Below are 18,288 nucleotides of genomic sequence, written 5' to 3'. Positions count from 1 at the left end.
CCGATTGTCACCTCCGTGTATTCCTGCACCACTTCTTCGGGCGTTGGCCCCAGGACCAGGTAGAAATCCAGGACACCCCCGATGGTGCGGTATGTAAGGGCCGGTGTCGGCTGGAAGGTGACATCTGGAAAAACAGGAAAAGGAGAGGAAGGTGACGACTCCCCTAGTTGGAGCTGAACAATGGAGGATTCTTGAAAAATCCACGGAGAAAACGTGGGAATCATGGCGGTTTTTACCCATGGCGTTGCTGTTGAGTAGCAGGACACCGTAGGCATTGCCGTCCTCTTCCAGGCCCATGTAGAAGGGGTGGAAACCATAGGAATTCATCTTGTTCTGTCCCAAAAATCGGCAAGATGGAAGACGTGGAAAGCATAGTTTATCAATAGATGATCGATATTTATAGTGTTTATTAATATTTAGAGGATTTATCAATCTTTGTATCAATTATCAATAAATTATTGCTCATTGGTGGTGAAGATGAGGAACTTTTGGTAAAGGATGGATTGGGTTGGGTTGGGTTGGGTTGGGTTGGGTTGGGTTGGGTTGGGTTGGGCTAGGTTGGGTTGGGATGGGATGGGTTGGGTTGGGTTGGATTGGGTTGGGTTGGGATAGGATGGGATGGGTTGAGTTGGGATGGGCTGGGATGGGTTGGTTTGGGTTGGGTTTGGTTTTGTTGAGTTGGGATGGGATTTACTGGGACCGGTTGGGTTGGGTTTGGTTGGGTTTTGTTGAGTTTTATTGGGTTGGGGCTGGGTTGGGTTGGGTTGGATTGGGTTGGGTTGGGATAGGATGGGATGGGTTGAGTTGGGATGGGTTGGGATGGGTTGGGTTGGGAAGGAATTGATTGGGTTGAGTTGAGTTGGGATGGGATCGATTGGAATGGGATGGATGGGTTGGGTTGGTTGGTTGGGTTGGATTGGGTTGAGTTGGGCTGGAATAGATTGGGTTGAGTTGAATTGGTTTGGGTTGGGATGGGGTGAGTTGGGTTTCATTGGATTGGATTGGGTTTTGTTGGATTGGGTTGGGATGGGTTGAGTTGAGTTCGGACGGATTGGGTTGTTGGGTTGGGATGGGATGGGTTGGGATGGGTTGGGTTGAGCTCGGACGGGTTGGGTTGGGATGGGATGGGTTGAGTTAGGTTGGGATGGGTTGGGTTGACTTGAATTGGGTTGGGATAGCATGGGATGGGTTGAGTTGGGATAGGATGGGATGGGTTGCGTTGGGATAGGATGGGGATGGAATGGGGTGGGAGAAATCACAAAGAGCTCCTGGCAACCCACAAATTTGTAAATTTGAAAATCCATATATATGATACTAAAAAATCTGTTTTGATAATTTATATAATCTGCTTATTATAAAGTATTTAATCTATTAAATAAATAATAATTTTATATTAGAATATTTTATTTGATCAGATTAAATATATTAGATTCTAATTAATATTTAAATAAATACTTAGATTAGATTCTAGTATTTATATCTAATGTATAATTATATTATATAACAATTATTAGATTAGATTAAAATCTAGATATTATTCTAATATCTAATTACATCACAATCTAACCTATTTACTATAACTTTTTGAATTTATTAATAAGACTGTGCTGATTTTAATATGTGAATAAACACATGAATCTAAAACCACAAAAATTTAAATGCAAATATATCAATATCTTAATATCTTAATATCTTAATATCTTAAGATATTAAGATATTAAGATGTAAAGATGTTAAGATATTGGTCTATTAATATAACAAAATATTAATATTTATATAATTATGTGTTTATATTTGTGTATTTCTATCTTTATATAGACCTAGAGAAATAATAGAGAAATAAATAAATGTGTATAAAAATATAAGATATATAAATATATAAAAATAAAAATATGAATAGAAACAAATATCAAAAATGTTTATACAAAAATAAAAAAATTAAAATTAAAAGTTAACTTAAACTTAGCTTAACTTAAAATAAATTTAAATTAAAGCTGAAGTTAAATTTAAAATATAAATTCCATATAAGTATCAACGTAAACATAAACGTAAACGTAAATGTAAATATCAATATCAATATCAATATCAATATCAATATCAATATAATTTTTTTTTACACGTCAACATGGAACAACCTCCTCTTCGCAGAAACAACCCAACCGAAGGCCAATTTCCCATTTCCCTGTTTTTTTTCCCCAGAACATTCCGGACTCACGCCGGGGGGCTGGTCGCGGGTGAACATCCCCCAGGTGTGCCAGTCCAGGTCATGGCGGAAGGCACCATGCTCAGCTTCACCAAAACCGTAGACAAAGGGCGCTGGGAGGCGGGTGGAGATCTGCAGGAACTGATCGCTGAAGGCGAACGTCGGCAGCTGCGAGTCCCAGCTGGAAATCAGGGCGAAAACTGGTGAAATCAGGTAAAAAACGGCAAAATCGGGGAGAAAATTGGTGAAATTGGGGTGGAAATTGGTGAGATTGGGGCAAGAATCGGCGAAATCAGGTAAAAATGGTGAAATCGGGGTGAAAATCAGTGGAAACAGAGTGAAAATCGGTGAAATTGGGGCAAAACCTGGTGAAATTGGGGCAAAAATCAGCAAAGTCGGGTTTAAAATGGCAAAATCTGGGTGGAAATAGGTGAAATTGGGCTGAAAATCAGCTAAATCAGGTAAAAACAGCGAAAAAGGAGGGAGGGGATAAGGAAAACGGGAAAATGAAAACAGGCAGGAAATGGGATAATGAGGGGGGAAGGCAAAAAAAGAAGGGAGGAGTGAAAAAGGAGACAAAAGGTAAAAATAGGGAAAAAAGGTAAAAATAGGAAAAAAAGGTTGATAGAAAGAAGTGAAAAAGTGGGGAGAAAATATAACAATAGGGGGGGAAAAACCCAAAATGGAAGATAAAAGTAGGATGGAAAGGGCAAAAATAAATATAATAATAAATATTAGTAAAATAAAAATGAAAATAAAAAATTATAAATAAAAAATCAAATTAAAAAATAAAAAGAGGAGTAAAAAACAAAAATAGGGAGGAAAAATAAAAATAAGGCAAAAAGACAGAAAGTAGAAAAACAAAAATCGGGGAAAAAAGGCAAAAATAAAGGGAAGTGCAAAAAGAGGGAAAAAAGCTAAAAATGGGTAAAAAAAAGAAAAAGATATAAAAATAAGGGAAAAAAGCAAAAATAATGGTTAAAAGATGAATATAAGGTAAAAATACAAATAATGGTGAAAAAAGGTAAAAAATGGAAGGGAACGTGCAAAACTAGGGAGAAAAGAGAAAAATTAGGGAAATTATAGTGAGAAAAGATAAAAATGGGAAAAAGGTAAAAAAGGAACAAAAAATACAAAAACGGAACAAAAAAAAATCCAAAACAGGATAAAAATTGAAAAAATTGTTGAGAAAATATGAAAGATTAATTAAAACCTGTGTAAAATGCAAGTATTCAGCAAAAAAAAGAAAGTAGAGAAAAATTTAAAATATTACAAAAAACCCAAATTGGAGCTCAAAACAGCAAAGTATGGAAAAAAATACAAAAAATAGTCAAAAATTAGAAAAAATAATTTAAAAATTACAAAAATAGGAAAATTATGGGAGAAAGATTTCGAACTAGGTCCAAACCTGAAGAAATTGGGGAAAAAAGTGAAAGGTGGGGAAAAATATGGCAAAAACTTTTACAAAAATAGAGAAATGGCCCCTGTAAATTAGACAAAAAATTAAAAATGGGACAAATAGTACAGAAATAGGATAAAAAAATACAAAATTAGGTCAAAATACTACACATATAGAGGAAAAATGGGGGAAATCACAAAAATAGGACAGAATTTTTTAAAAAAAGATTAAATAAATTTGGTAATCAGTTATAAAGAAAGGAGAAATAGATGGAAAAAATGTTAAAAAAACTCTGATAAATGGGACAAAAATATAAAAATAGGTTAAAGTAACACAAAAATAGGAGAAATACAGTGGAAATATATTTTTAAAAGGGAAGAAAATTTTAAAAAATACTAAAAAGAAAATCTAAAATTTAAAAAATTTCTTTAAAAATAAAAGAAATGGCAAAAATAAGGGAAATTTTAAAACATAGGGAATGAAGCGCTCAGAAATAAAAAATAAAATAGAGTAAAAAATGAAGCAGAAAACAAACAAAAAAATAAAAGTAGGAAGGAGGCAACTGAGGAAGAGAAAAATATGAATTTAAATTTTTGTGAAAATATGAATTTTAATTTCTGTGAAAAGATAAAGTAATGATCAACAAGAAGATAAAAAAATCAAATTAAAAATTGAATAAAGAGCTGGGAAATGAAATCAAAAATGAGAAGTGGGGAACTTACAGGATTGTGCCGGTGCTGCGGCGCCGCACCTGGAGCCCAAAGGGTCGGTCCTGGATGGTGACGTCGTAGAGGCGGCGCTGGATTGAGGCCTGGGGGGCAGCCGGGGAGCGACAGCGGCACCGGCACCTCGTACCGGTGAGAGGCGGGGTCGTAAATCTGGTAAAATTTAAAAAACCAAAATTTTCAAGTGAAATATTGAAATTTAGAAATCTGCAAAAAAAAAAAAAAAATTCCAGGAATTCTAAATTTCCAAGTGAAATATCAAAATTTAGAAATCGAAAAAAAAACCCCAAAAATTCAAAATTTCCAAGTGAAATCTCAAAATTTACAAATTGGGTGAAAAGAATATTCTGAAAATTCTAAATTGCCAAGTGAAATATCAAAATTTAGAAATTGGGAAAAAAATTCTGAAAATTCAAAATTTCCAAGTGAAATATCAAAATTTAGAAATTGGAAAAAAATTTCCAAAAATTCAAAATTTCCAAGTGAAATATCAAAGTTTAGAAATCCGGAGAAAGAAAAATTCCGTAAATTCAAAATTTCCAAGTGAAATATCAAAATTTAGAAATCGGGGGAAAAAATTCCAGAAATTCAAAATTTCCATGTGTAAGAGTCGGTCCGAAAATCCCTCATTTCTGCCTCACGACTGTCAGAGGCCGAGACCCTAACCCATGGACCCTGAGCCACAGCACAGGCCAAGTTTTCCCTGCAGCTGCTGTCACTGGACCAAGACGCCCTCCTCAGGGACCCATGCATGAAACAATGGGGGACTGTTACGGTTTCTGGCCATGTTTGCAAAGAGATGTTCCTGTACTGACCATACTTGGTAAGACCTGAGCCACACCGCTCCCTCTATTGTGAGAGAACACCTGCGATGCCCACGAAACATCTCCCCCTTCCTGGCATCTTGCCTCTCGCTTCAAAAAGAACTATAACAACCCCACCAGGAGAGCAGGCTTTCGAGGCCTCCCCTTCGGACGACGGCTCCATTGACCCGCGTGCCACAAGGACTGCGAAGGTGGTCTGTTGGTATCAGCGTCACGAGGACTCCCGTCTGTCAGTCGGTAGCTATCACCCTTTCTTTACCCCCCTTTCTCTCTCTCTCTCTCCCTCTCTGCTTTCCCATTCTTTTCTATCGCATAACTGTGTGTATCAATAAAGATACAATTGATTTCACTTGAATTAAGTTATCACTGCCTCTTTTTGCACTCTGAAATCAAAACGAACCATCACGACCATCCTTTGGCTTGTGACACCATGTTAAATATCAAAATTTAAAAATCTGGGGGAAAAAATCCAAAAATTCAAAATTTTGAAATGATCGGCTTTTGCTGTTTCAAAATTTCGGAATTCCCAACTAGTTCAAAAGTCCAAAATGTAAATGTTTTAAATGTTTTAAATATTCCAAAATTTCAAAATATTGACGTTTACAAATTTTTAAAATACCAGAATTTTCAGTAATTGGATGTCTCAAAATTTCAGCATTTCAAATATTTAAAATACAGAAATTTCTGAATAAAGAATTTTTAAGAAATCAAATTCTGAAATGTCAACATTTCAGTATTTCAAAAGTTTTACATTTCTAAGTTTCTTGGTTATATATTATAATAATACATAATACGTAATACGTAATATATAATATATAATACAGAATACAGAATATATAATATATAATAGGTAATAGGTAAGAGGTAAGAGGTAAGAGGTAATAGGTAATAGGTAATAGGTAATAGGTAATAGGTAATAGGTAATAGGTAATATATAATAGGTAATAGGTAATAGGTAATATGCAATATATTATACATTATACATTATATATTACATATGATATTACATATTACATGTTACATATTCTATATATTTTATAATATATAATAATACATAATATGAAATATTTTATTTAATGCCAGATATCAAAAAATCTCAAATAATACAATAGATAACAATTAAAATATCAACTATCACCAATTAAAATGAAAAAAAAAACATTTACAAAACCTGCTCCACAAAACAAAACACATCACCCATCAAACAACAACAAAAACCCAAACGGAGCCCAACGCCTCCTAATTAACTCCCGCATTAATCACCTTGAACTGCAGCAGGCGGTCAGTGTGGAAGGTCACCTCCAGGTGCAGTGCGGCGATGGCGGCGGCGTCGCCAGGGCGGCCGCGACGCTCCAGGCTCACAGCGGCCGTGGCGCCAGTGGCCGAGTACTGGATCTCTGAGGCAGCGTATCCATTGTCGGAGCCGTTGAAGTGGCAGTAGGGGACGCGGTCGCTCGAGGTGGTCTCCTGGGAATTACCAGGAATTCTTGAACTTTTGGGAAAAGTTCATCCCAAAAACTTGGTTTTTTTCAATTAAAAACTCATTAACAAGTGGTTTCGCCCCAAATTTGGCACTCTTACTGTTCATTGAAACCTCAGTGAACCAACCACCCGATCCCTATACAGAAATCATTAATTAATCATGGAATTAATTAGCCTTAATTAATTCCTTTGCATCTTTCCACTCCGAGGTGGTGTATCCATTGTCGGAGCTGTCAAAGGGGCAGTAGGGTACGCGGTCACTCTAGGTGGTCTCCTGGGAATTTCCAGGAATTCTTGAATTTTTGGGAATTGTTTATCCCAAAAGGTTGGGTTTTTTAGATTAAAAATTCGTTAACGAGTGGTTTTGCCCCAAATTTGGTGCTCTTACTGATCAATAAAACTTCATTGAGCGTCCCAATCCCTATACAGATATCACTAATTAATCACACAATTAATTAGCCATAATTCATTTCTTTGCAGCTCTCCACTCCGAGGCGGCATATCCATTGTCAGAGCCGTCATACTGGCAGTAGGGGACACGGATGCCAGAGGTGCTCTCCTGGGAATTACCGTGAATTCTTGAATTTTTGGAAAAAGTTTATCACAAAAACTTGCTTTTTTAAAATTAAAAACTCACTAATGAGTGGTTCCGCCCCAAACTCGTTAATGAGTTTCGCCCCAAATTTGGCGCTCTTACTGATCCATAAAACTGCATTGAACCTGCCAATCCCTATACAGAAATCATTAATTAATCATGGAATTAATTAGCCTCAATTAATGCTTTTGCAGCTGCCCAGAAAAGCAAACATGGCAACAATCAAAAATACTAATTTTTCCTGAGTTTCGCTCAAATTAGCAACAAAAACGACTTCAAAACTCCACTTTTTGCCTATCTGGGGAATTTTCCAGAGGATTTGCCCAAAATTAATGAACAAAATGAGGTGACAGCTTTAATTAGATTTCCGGAGATCTGCCTCAAATTGATTAATGACGTCAGGTGACAGGTTTAATTAGACTAATTAGCTCTAAAATCCCTCTGTGGAACCTTTTTCCCAGTTAGTTTTTCCCAAATTTTGGGTTTTCCCAAAGCTTTTCTTAAAATTGTTTTCCTTTTCCATATTTTGGTATTTCACAAATATTTGGTCCAATCAGAAAAAATTTTGTATTTTCATATTTTTTTTCCTTTTCCTAAATTCAGCTTTCCAGAAATTTTCAGGAATTTTTGTTTTTCCCAAATATTTGCTCTTCGCAACGTTTTTCCTTTTTGGAATTTTTCCTTTCCATAAATTTCCAAAAATTTTCGCTCCTCACAAAATTTTCACTTCCCACAAATTCTTCCATTTCAAAAATTCGCTATTTTCAGAAATTCTTTTTTTTTTCCTTTTAACAATTTTTCACTCATCACTAATTCCTTTACAAATAAATTATGAATTTTCAGAAATTTCTGCCTTAAGGAATTTTTTTCCCTTTCCAAAACATTTTAACTTTTTGTTCATCCCTCATTTCCCAATGGAAAAATTCTCGATTTTTTCACAAATTTCAGCTTTCCAGGAATTTTCTTTTTTTAGAAAAAAAAGAATATAAAATTGATTGGGGAATTCAAATTTAATTGGGAGTTAAATTCAATTATATATAAAAATATAAATTTAATTGGGAATTAAATTTAAACTTAAATTTAAATAATAATAATATTAATAATAATACAATTCATTGGGAATTTAATTATATAAAAATAATATAAATATAATTGGGAAAAACATTATACTACAGTTATAATTATAGTTATAATTATAATTATAATAATGATAAATATTATTAGTTGTGAATTAAATTTAATTATATTAAAAATATAAATTTAATTGTGAATAAAATGTATACTATATTTATAATATTATTATATTTATTATAGTTATAGTTATATAGTTATAGTTATAGTTATAGTTATAGTTATAGTTATAGTTATAGTTATAGTTATAGTTATAGTTATAGTTATAATGGAAAGTGTAAAAAATATACATTTAATTTATACAAATTAAATTTAAATTCTCAAAATACCCATCAATCAAGGTTTTGGATTTTTCCAGAATTTTCTTTTAGCGCTTTTCCCTCGTCCCTACAGGCACGTTCTTTTGGATTTCTGCAGATTTCTGCAGATTTCTGCGGATTTCTGTGGATTTCTGCAGATTTTCATGGATTTTTGTGGATTTTTGCCAATTCCCGTGGATTTTGCCTTCCGGGAGTTTCCTCTCTCCTGAAATCACAGAAATTCCCAGATTTTGGCCGTTGCCTCACATTCCAGATGCAGCCGAGGTGCTCGCAGCGCTCACGGGACGCGCCCTCGCCTGGGTGACAATCGAAGCGGTCGATGTCACGCATCCCCATCGTCCAGCGCAGGCTGTAGGATTGGCCCAGGCGCAGCTGCAGCCCCCTGACCACGGCGACCTGCCAGGGAGAAATAATATTCATTAATTATTATTAAAATAATATTAATTGTTAATAAAATAATATTAATTGTTTTTTAAAAATTAGTTCATTTAAAAATTAATTACTTCGTAGGAAGCGTTCAGGTACGAGTTGTCAGTTAATGGTATTTGTAATAAATAATATATATTATATATAAATAATATAAAATGTAAAATGAAGTAGTATATATAATATATTTTATATATAAATTTCATATATTGTTATCAATAATATGTTATCAATTGTTATATTGCTATAAATAATATATAATATATAATATAAATTTAATATATGTTTTAAAATTAATTCATATGTATTATTTTAAAATATTTTAATATATATTTTAACAGAAAATTTATCAGGAAAAAAGAGCTATTGTATTATTACATAATAATATATTGTATATTACATTGATCAATATCATATTAATGGGTTATTATTATATGAATAATTATTATTGAATTATTTTAGCATATATATAATATAATATCATATAATTATATTATAATTATATTGTCATATCGTATAATGCAATGCAATGCAATGCAATGCAATGCAATGCAATGCAATGCAATGCAATGCAATGCAATGCAATGCAATATAATATAATATAATATAATATAATATAATATAATATAATATAATATAATATAATATAATATAATATAATATAATATAATATAATATAATATAATATAATATAATATAATATAATATAATATAATATAATATAATATAATATAATATAATTCATCGACACCACACTATCAAAATAAGAAAATTTACACCTAATTATTAATTTAAACAAATACAAATTTATGACGTATGGACACCTTCCCATAATCCAATCCCCACCGTTCCCATTGAACCAAATTCCCTTTTTCCACCCCCAAAATTCCCCTTCCCTCCCATACCTGTGTGCCGGCGTCGTAGGCGAGGCTGTGCGCGGAGGGGACGGCAGCACCGCCAGAGGTGACGGTGACGGCCAGTGGCGCCGGCGGCAGCCCCAGCACCCGCAGCTCTCCAAACTCCAGCCCATGCGGGTCCGAGAAGTTGTTGTGGGCCACCGACAGCTCCAGAACGTTCTGGGGCAAAACAGGAAGGTTTTGGTTCGTTTTGGATGGAAAGTGTAAAAAAAAGGCATTTAATTTATATAAATATTATTTATATAAATATTATTTATAAAGATGTTATTCCTTTAAATAGTGTTTTGAAGGGAAAACTTAAAATATATATTTTAGATTATATCTTATTATTATATATTATATAGTATTGTAAACTATATATTATATCATATATCATATCATATAATGATATAACATATAACATTATACATTATACCTTATTATTTTAGATCCTATATCATATAATATATATAATATAATGTCATATCTTAGTTCACACATTTTACATTACATCTTAATATATAATATTATATAATATATAATGTCATACAATGTAATACAATGCAATATAAAATAATGTAATGTAATACAATATAATGTAATGTAATATAATATAATTTAAAATCTTTTATATCTTATTATTATATATGTCATATAATATATCATATATGTCATATACAATATTTTACATCACAGTATAGTTTCTATATTGTAGTATATTCATATTGACAATAATTGTATAATTAATCATTATAATTATTATGTGATATTATGTAATAATATATATATTATCTGATTATGTTATAATATATATAATGTATAATTATTATGTATACTTATGTAACAATTGTATTGTATGATCATATCATATCTATTATATTTTATAATTGCAAATCATAATAATGCTCTGGAGGTAATTTTGAATTATTTATTTGAACATATATTAATTTATAGACTATAAATACAGAATATAGAATATAAATAGAATATATTCTATAAATACAAAAATGTTAAAAAATTATATTAGAAATATATATTTTGGAAGTGTAAAATAAAAGTATTTGTGTACATTTTAAATTTAAAAAGATAAAATTTATGTATATAAAATAATTTATATAATGTACTGTAAGGTAAGGTAATTTAATACAATATATAATTTTCTTATATCTTAATAATAAAATAATATTATAATATTAATAAAATTTATCTGTTATTTGAATAGTTCCGTTAAATACTGTTAGTCATACTGAAATAAAATATTTGATGCAATATAATTAAACATAATTATTATACTTATATAAAAAATGTTTATAAATATATTAAAAATATATAAATATATAAAATAGATATAAATGTATATCTAAATATATAAAAATATATATAATTATAATATATATAAATAAAATAGAAATAAAATAAAATAAAAATACAGTAATACACAAATAGTTAAATTTAATTTTTATTTTAAATATTTAAAAATATTATTATTAATAAAAAAATTACTCTCAGAGGTTAATAACGATATTATAATAATAAAAGAAGACAAATCTCGAGCTGCCATCTTGGCCTAGCTAAAACTCTCTAAAATTACAAATTATAAGATATTTAACTTTTTAAGGAGATAAATAATATAAATAAATAAATAAATAAATAAATATTTTTTAAAAAAAAGGTATTCAAATTTAATTCTTAACTGAGTTTTTATTGCTTAAAAATCAGAAATTAAAATTCTGTGATTTCAAGTTTGTGACTCACGTTGGAAAACCGGAAATTGTAGAAAATGTAGGATTTGGTGGCCACGGTGTCTAAAATGGGGAGAAAAATAAGAGAAATATTAATAATGAAGAAATAATAATACAAGCGTTAATTAATTGTTATAATATGACTGTAATGTTATAAAAATTTTATAGTTAATTTAAAAATTCAGTTTTTAGAAGTATTTATAATTTATAATATTTATTATAATATAATAATATTATATTATAATATTTATTTGTTTATATTATTTATTTTTATAATTATTCATAACAATAAATAATACAGTTAATAGTTTTATAGTTAATTTTTATAGTTAATCATATTGAATAGAATAGAATACAACAGAATAGAATAGAATGGAATAGTATTTATAATATAGTAGTATTTGTAATATAATAGAGTGTGTAATATAATTGATTAAAATTATTAGTAATATTATTCAAACTAATCTTATTGTCTATATTCTTATTATATCTTACAAATATACTTGAAATATTTATTTATATACAAATACAAGAACTATTTAAAATTTAAAATTTATATTTTATTCTTCTTTCAATTAAATATTTACTTTTAATTAATAAGAAATATAGTTTAATTAGATAATAATTTCAATATTTAGCTTTCATGCATGGAATTGATGCGTGGCATTGAAATTTCTCAATTTTTCCCTCAAATTCTTTTTTTGGGGGAGGGGAATCTCCCTCAATTTTCTCCACATCTGCCATGGGAGCCCAAAACCCCCAAATCCGGCATTTTTTACCCCATTTTGTGCAATTTATTTGAAATAATTTCCCTGTCCTTAAATATTGAATCAGAAAATTCAAATTAGAATTTTAATTAGAGAAAAAAAATCCTTTTTATTTTAAAATTGAATTTAAAATCACTAAAATCAGTAAAAAATATAAATACAAAGGAATGAATGGAAGTAAGAAAAAATGAAAAATTAAATGAAAAAAAAAATTATTTCACCCGAAATCGATACAATTCAAATATTTTTCCATTTTTAGGGGAAAAAAAACCATTGAAGGATGAATGTTGTTGAAATATTATTTAAAAGTTAATTCTTTACTAGAGGAAAATAGGAAATAAAATATAAATAGGATTTTAAATTTTAAAATTAATATAGAGCTAAAATTAATTTTTAAAATTTTAAGTTTTAAAATATTTTAAATATTTTTAAAGCTTTTTAAACAAGTAAATAGAACATAAAATATTAATAAAATATTTTAAATCTTCTTAAAATAAATATTAAAAATCAATTTTTTAATTTTAAATTTTTTTAATGTCTATGATTTAATTTTTAAGTTTTAAGTTTTACGTTTTAAGTTTCAGATTTAAATTTTAAATTTTAAATTTAATTTTAATTTTAATTTTAATTTTTGTTTTTGTTTTAAATTTTAGATTTTAGTTTTTAGTTTTTAATTCTTAATTCTTAATTTTTAATTTTTAATTTTTAATTTTTAATTTTTATTTTTAATCTTTAATCTTTAATCTTTAATCTTTAATCTTTAATCTTTAATCTTTTTTATTTTTAATTTTCATTTTAAAAATTGCTACATACTTGAATTTTTAAAAATTTCAACCTTCGAACACTGAAATTATTTTTAATTATTATTTTTGCATTATTTTATTTTTCCTTCCCCAAAACCAGCTCAGCGACCCAAAACTGATCAAATTCGGGGAATTTGAAGCCCCTCACCTGCGGATTCGCCGTCGTCCCAGAAGAGCTCCCCCGTGGCCTCCTGGTTCTCATCCAGTGCCACGATGAGCCCCAGGGGGTTCCTGCGGCTGGAAATCCACAATTTGAGGTAATTAATTAACATTAATTAACAATTGATAATATAATTAATTTTTTATTAGTGTCATTAATTATATTAATTTCTATTTATGTTCATCATAAGAGATTCAAAACTTTCCCCATCGTCTGAATTTTTAGTGTTGAATGATTTTCATCTGTTGGGATTAAACCTAATATTGATTGGATTAATTAATTAATTAATTAGAAAAATAATCAATGATGCTTAGATAATTATGAGGCAATAAAAAATGAATCAGGTGAAAAATGGATGGGTTTGGGGCAGGGATCTAAATTCCTAAATTTCAGTACAGAAATGGTAAATGTTACGGAACAAGACGAAGATGATGAAGAAGATGATGAAGAAGAGGAAGAGGAATAGGAAGAGGAAGAGGAAGACAAAGACAAAGACAAAGACAAAGACAAAGACAAAGACAAAGACAAAGACAAAGACAAAGACAAAGACAAAGACAAAGACAAAGACAAAGACAAAGACAAAGACAAAGACAAAGACAAAGACAAAGACAAAGACAAAGACAAAGACAAAGACAAAGACAAAGACAAAGACAAAGACAAAGACAAAGACAAAGAAATGCACACCAAGAAGATGATGAAGATGACAATGAAAAACAAGAGGATGACGAAGACAAAAGCAAAGAAGATGAAGAAGACAAAGAAGAAGATGAAGAAGAGGAAGTCAATGAAGATGAAGAAGATGAAGATGAGAAGAAGGAAAGGAAGAAGAGGATGATGAAGAAAACTAATATGAAGAAGAAGACTGAGAACAAGAAGTGGAACAAGACAACGAAGATGAAGAAGAAGATGAAGAAGATTATAAAGATGAAGAAGCCAAAGATGGTGAAATCATCATCATTGCCCATCTTTCTCCCATTTCCGCCCAGTGAGGTGCCAGCTTTACCTGGCAGCCGTGGTGGTAGCCGGCTCCTGCACCGGGAAGATGCAGCCCCCGCGCAGGTGCAGTCCCAGCCGGTCACCAGGCAGGTATAGGTGAGTCCACTGCCGCCGCAGCCACAGCCGGGAGCCCTGCGGGAATGGGGGAGGGGGAGGAGGAGGAGGGGGAGGAGGAGGAGGGGGAGGAGGAGGAGGAGGAGGAGGAGGAGGAGGGGGGGGGGAGGGGGAGGAGGAGGAAGAAAGGGAAGAGGAGAAGAAAAAGGAGGAGGAGGAGCAGCAGCAGGAGGAGGAACAGCAGGAGGAATAGCAGGAGGATCAGGAGGACCAGGACGAGGAGGAGGAATAAAAGTAGAAGGAGGAAAAGGAAGAACATGAGGAATGGGAGGAGGAAAAAGAAGAACAGGAGGAGGAGGAGGAGGAGGAAGAGGAGAAGGAGAGGAAGAAAAAGAAGAACAGGAGGAATGGGAGGAGGAAAAGGAGGAGGAGAAAAAGGAGGAGGAGAAGCAGGAAGGGGAGGAACAGGAAGAGGAGGAAGAGGAGGAGAAGGAGGATGAGGAGGAACAGGAGGAGAAGGAGAAAAAGAAGGAGGAAGAGAAGGAGAAGGAAGAAAAAGAGAAGGAGGAAAAGGAGGAAGAGGAGGAATGGGAGGGGGAAAATAGGAAGGAAGAGGAGGAAGAAAAGCAGGAACAGGAGGAGAAAAAGCAGGAACGGGAGGAACAGGAAGACAAGGAAGAGGAGGAGAAGGAGAGAAAAGAGGAGGAAGAGAAGGATGGAGAAGATGAAGGACAAGATGAAGAAGGAAGGAAAGGAAGAGGAGGAAGAATGAGGAAGAGGGGGAAGAAAGGGAAGGAGAGGAAGAAGAGGAGGAGGAAGAAGAGAAGGAAAAGCAGGAAGGGGAGGAACAGGAAGAGGAAGAGGAGGAGAAGGAGGGAAAAGAGGAGGAGGAGGAGGATGAAGAAGAGGAAGGACAAAAGGAAGAAGGAAGGAGAGGAAGAGGAGGAGGAGGTGGTGGTGGAAGAGGAAGAGGAAGAGGAAGAAGAAAAGGAAGAAGGGGACGAGGGTGATGGGGAAGAGGAGGAAGAGGAGGAAGAGGAGGAGAAGGAGGAAGGGGAAGGGGAAGGAGGAAGGGGAAGGAGCAGCATTACTCATTGCTCCATTTATTTATTCAACATTTCAGGTGTTTTTTTTAATTTATTAAATAAATATTATTTAATATAGTATTTTATTATTTAAATTAATATTATTTATATTATTTAATATATATTATATATATATATATTTATTAAAGAAATTAAGGAATTTTAACTCCTGGACTCACCGACTCGAACTCGTACCAGACGGCATCAGGAATGTAGGCCGAGATCACCTCCACCCCCTGAAGGAAAAACATGGAATATTCCAGCCAAAACTTCCCAAAATTGCCCAAAATCACCAAAATTCCAGCAGGATTTTGCCTATTTGGGGTTTTTTTAAGTGTTCTAAAAGCGGAAAATCATCAAATCAAGGAAGCCTAAAATAGCAGAATTCGATCTGAATTTCAGTGATTTGGGTCGCAAGGGTCCAAGCGCGACAACGGCAAAGCTGAAATTCTCTGTTTTTAACCCGAAATTGGAGCACTCCCAACACAAAGTCCCAAAATATTCACGGGAATCATTAAATCGCCCAAATTTCACTGTTTTTGCTGATATTTCTCGAATTTAGGGGATTTTTTTGTTCCACTTCAAGAATTCCTGAGCGATGGGAAAAGCAAAAATTCCAATTTTTCGTTGCGATGAATCATGGGAAAAGTGGATCAGAAATAAAAATTTAAGGGGAAAATGGGGAAAAAAGGGAAACATGTAATTCAGGAAAAATTTGCTTAAATTTTATTTTAAATTCAAATTTAAATTTAAATTCAAATTCACATTTAAGTTTAAATTTAAATTCAAATTCAAATTTAAATTTAAATTTAATGAAGAACAAATGAACGCAGAAGTGGAAAATTTTAAAATAAAAGGCAATTTGAGAAAAATTTAAAATAAATTTAAATTTAAAATAAATGTTTAATTTTATTTTTTAAATTTTAAATTTCAATTTTAAAATAAATGTTAAAAATAAGTGGGAAAAAAGGAAGAAAATTACTAAAAAATCATTGAAAAATATTAATATTTTATTATTACTAAAAAATTATTACTAGGAAAGTATTAAACCCTAAAATTCATTATTATTCTGGAGCAGAAAACGAAATAAAAAAAATTCAAGAAAAAAATTAAATGTAGGAAGAAATAATTTATGGAGAAAAATCAGTTTTGAAATACATGACTGGAAAAAATGAAATTGAAAAATATTTAGTCGAGAATTAAATTTATTATGGAGAAAACAAAGTTTAAAAGAAGATTTTGAGGAGAAAATGGAACTGAAAAAGTATTTAGGAGATAATTAAACCCGTAAAAATAAATTAAGGACAAAATCAAGTTTAAAAATTAAGAATTTTAGGGGGAAATGAAATTAAGGAAAAAATAATTTTAGGAGAAATTTATATTAAAGAAAATTGTATTTAAATGAGACTTAATTTTCTTCTTTTCCAGCTTTAAAATCCATACCAGGAGGGGGAAATCCCTCCAAAAATCAGGGAATTACGATTTAAATCCAGAGAACATCACCACGAGACAAAACTGGAGAGGAACCCCAGAACCGAAGGAATAAAAAATCAATAAAATCAATTTTTGGGGGTTTTTTGCTGCAATTCCAGGTGGGAATTAAGGAAATTCCACCTACGGGCTCAAGCACAGGGGTGATGAGGAGCCCCGGGCCCCACAGGAACTGATCGCTGATGTCCCACGTGGCCTCCTCAGCGTAAAACCTGGGCCGGCGACAAAGCAGGGTCGTTAGCGGCATTAATTAATTTGGTCAGTAATTAATTGCATGTTAATTAAGGCTAATTCGTGTTGGTTTAAAGCTTCAAGGTTTCGCGTGTTTAAATGACGGCACATCCCAGGATGATTTTGGGTGGAGGTGACGTGAAGCGAATTCAGCTAGTTAATGATGCACTAATTAATTATGCAAATGGGCGTGGGGCTGCCACTCATTAAGTCAGGAAGGGATCACCCCCATCAGGGCCTCCAGGGGGAACAGGGCAACGTCAAGGTCAAAGTCAAGATCAAAAACCAAGTCAAGATCAAGATCCAGATCAGGATCCAAATCAAAATCAGTATTAAGATCCAAGTAGACATCAACATCCAAGTCAACATCCAAGTCAAGCTTAAGATCCAAGTGAAGCTCAAGACACATGCCAAGATTCAAGTCAAGATCCAAATTAATATCCAAGTCAAGACCATGATCAAGATCCAAATCAAGATCAAGATCAGGACCCAAATCATGGCCAAGATCAAGATCCAAGGTCAAGATCAAGACCAAATCAAGGCCAAGATCCAAATCAAGATCAGGATCCAAGTCAAAATCAGGATCAAGATCCAAGTCAAGATCCAAGTCAAGATCAAGTTCAAAATCAAAAACTAAGTCAAGATCAAGATCCAAATAAGAATCAAGATTAATATCCAAGTCAAGATCTAAGTCAACAACCAAGTCATGCTTAAGATCCAAGTCAAGATCCAAGGTAATATCCAAGTCAAGACCATGATCAAGATCCAAATCAAGATCAAGATCAGGACCCAAATCAAGGCCAAAGTCAAGATCCAAGTCAAACCCAAGATCAAGTTCAAAATCAAAAACCAAGCCAAGATCAAGAACCAAGTCAAGATCAAGATCCAAATAAAAATCAGGATTAAGATCCAAATGAAGCTTAAGATCCAAGTCAAGATTCAAGTGAAGATCCAAGTT

At 32.2% G+C, this 18,288-nt stretch overlaps 1 protein-coding gene across 1 annotated transcript in view; it reads right to left on the bottom strand.

The window, feature by feature from the left end:
* LOC134565493 (maltase-glucoamylase-like) overlaps window positions 1-18,288 on the bottom strand; it is a gene marked incomplete at its 5' end in the record, with an annotated part of 59,722 nt that overhangs the window by 20,966 nt on the left and 20,468 nt on the right. The window contains 13 exon segments of the mRNA XM_063425087.1: window positions 12-124; window positions 237-333; window positions 2,216-2,384; window positions 4,325-4,428; window positions 4,430-4,480; window positions 6,415-6,618; window positions 8,926-9,075; window positions 10,011-10,181; window positions 11,757-11,806; window positions 13,462-13,550; window positions 14,477-14,601; window positions 15,788-15,844; window positions 17,227-17,311. Coding sequence (XP_063281157.1) covers window positions 12-124; window positions 237-333; window positions 2,216-2,384; window positions 4,325-4,428; window positions 4,430-4,480; window positions 6,415-6,618; window positions 8,926-9,075; window positions 10,011-10,181; window positions 11,757-11,806; window positions 13,462-13,550; window positions 14,477-14,601; window positions 15,788-15,844; window positions 17,227-17,311 — 1,465 coding nt within the window.

The sequence above is a fragment of the Prinia subflava genome, unplaced genomic scaffold, assembly GCF_021018805.1.
Source record: "Prinia subflava isolate CZ2003 ecotype Zambia unplaced genomic scaffold, Cam_Psub_1.2 scaffold_52_NEW, whole genome shotgun sequence".
NCBI lineage: Eukaryota > Metazoa > Chordata > Aves > Passeriformes > Cisticolidae > Prinia > Prinia subflava.
Note: the sequence above shows the minus strand (reverse complement) of the source record. Positions and strands in the feature narration are given on the sequence as shown.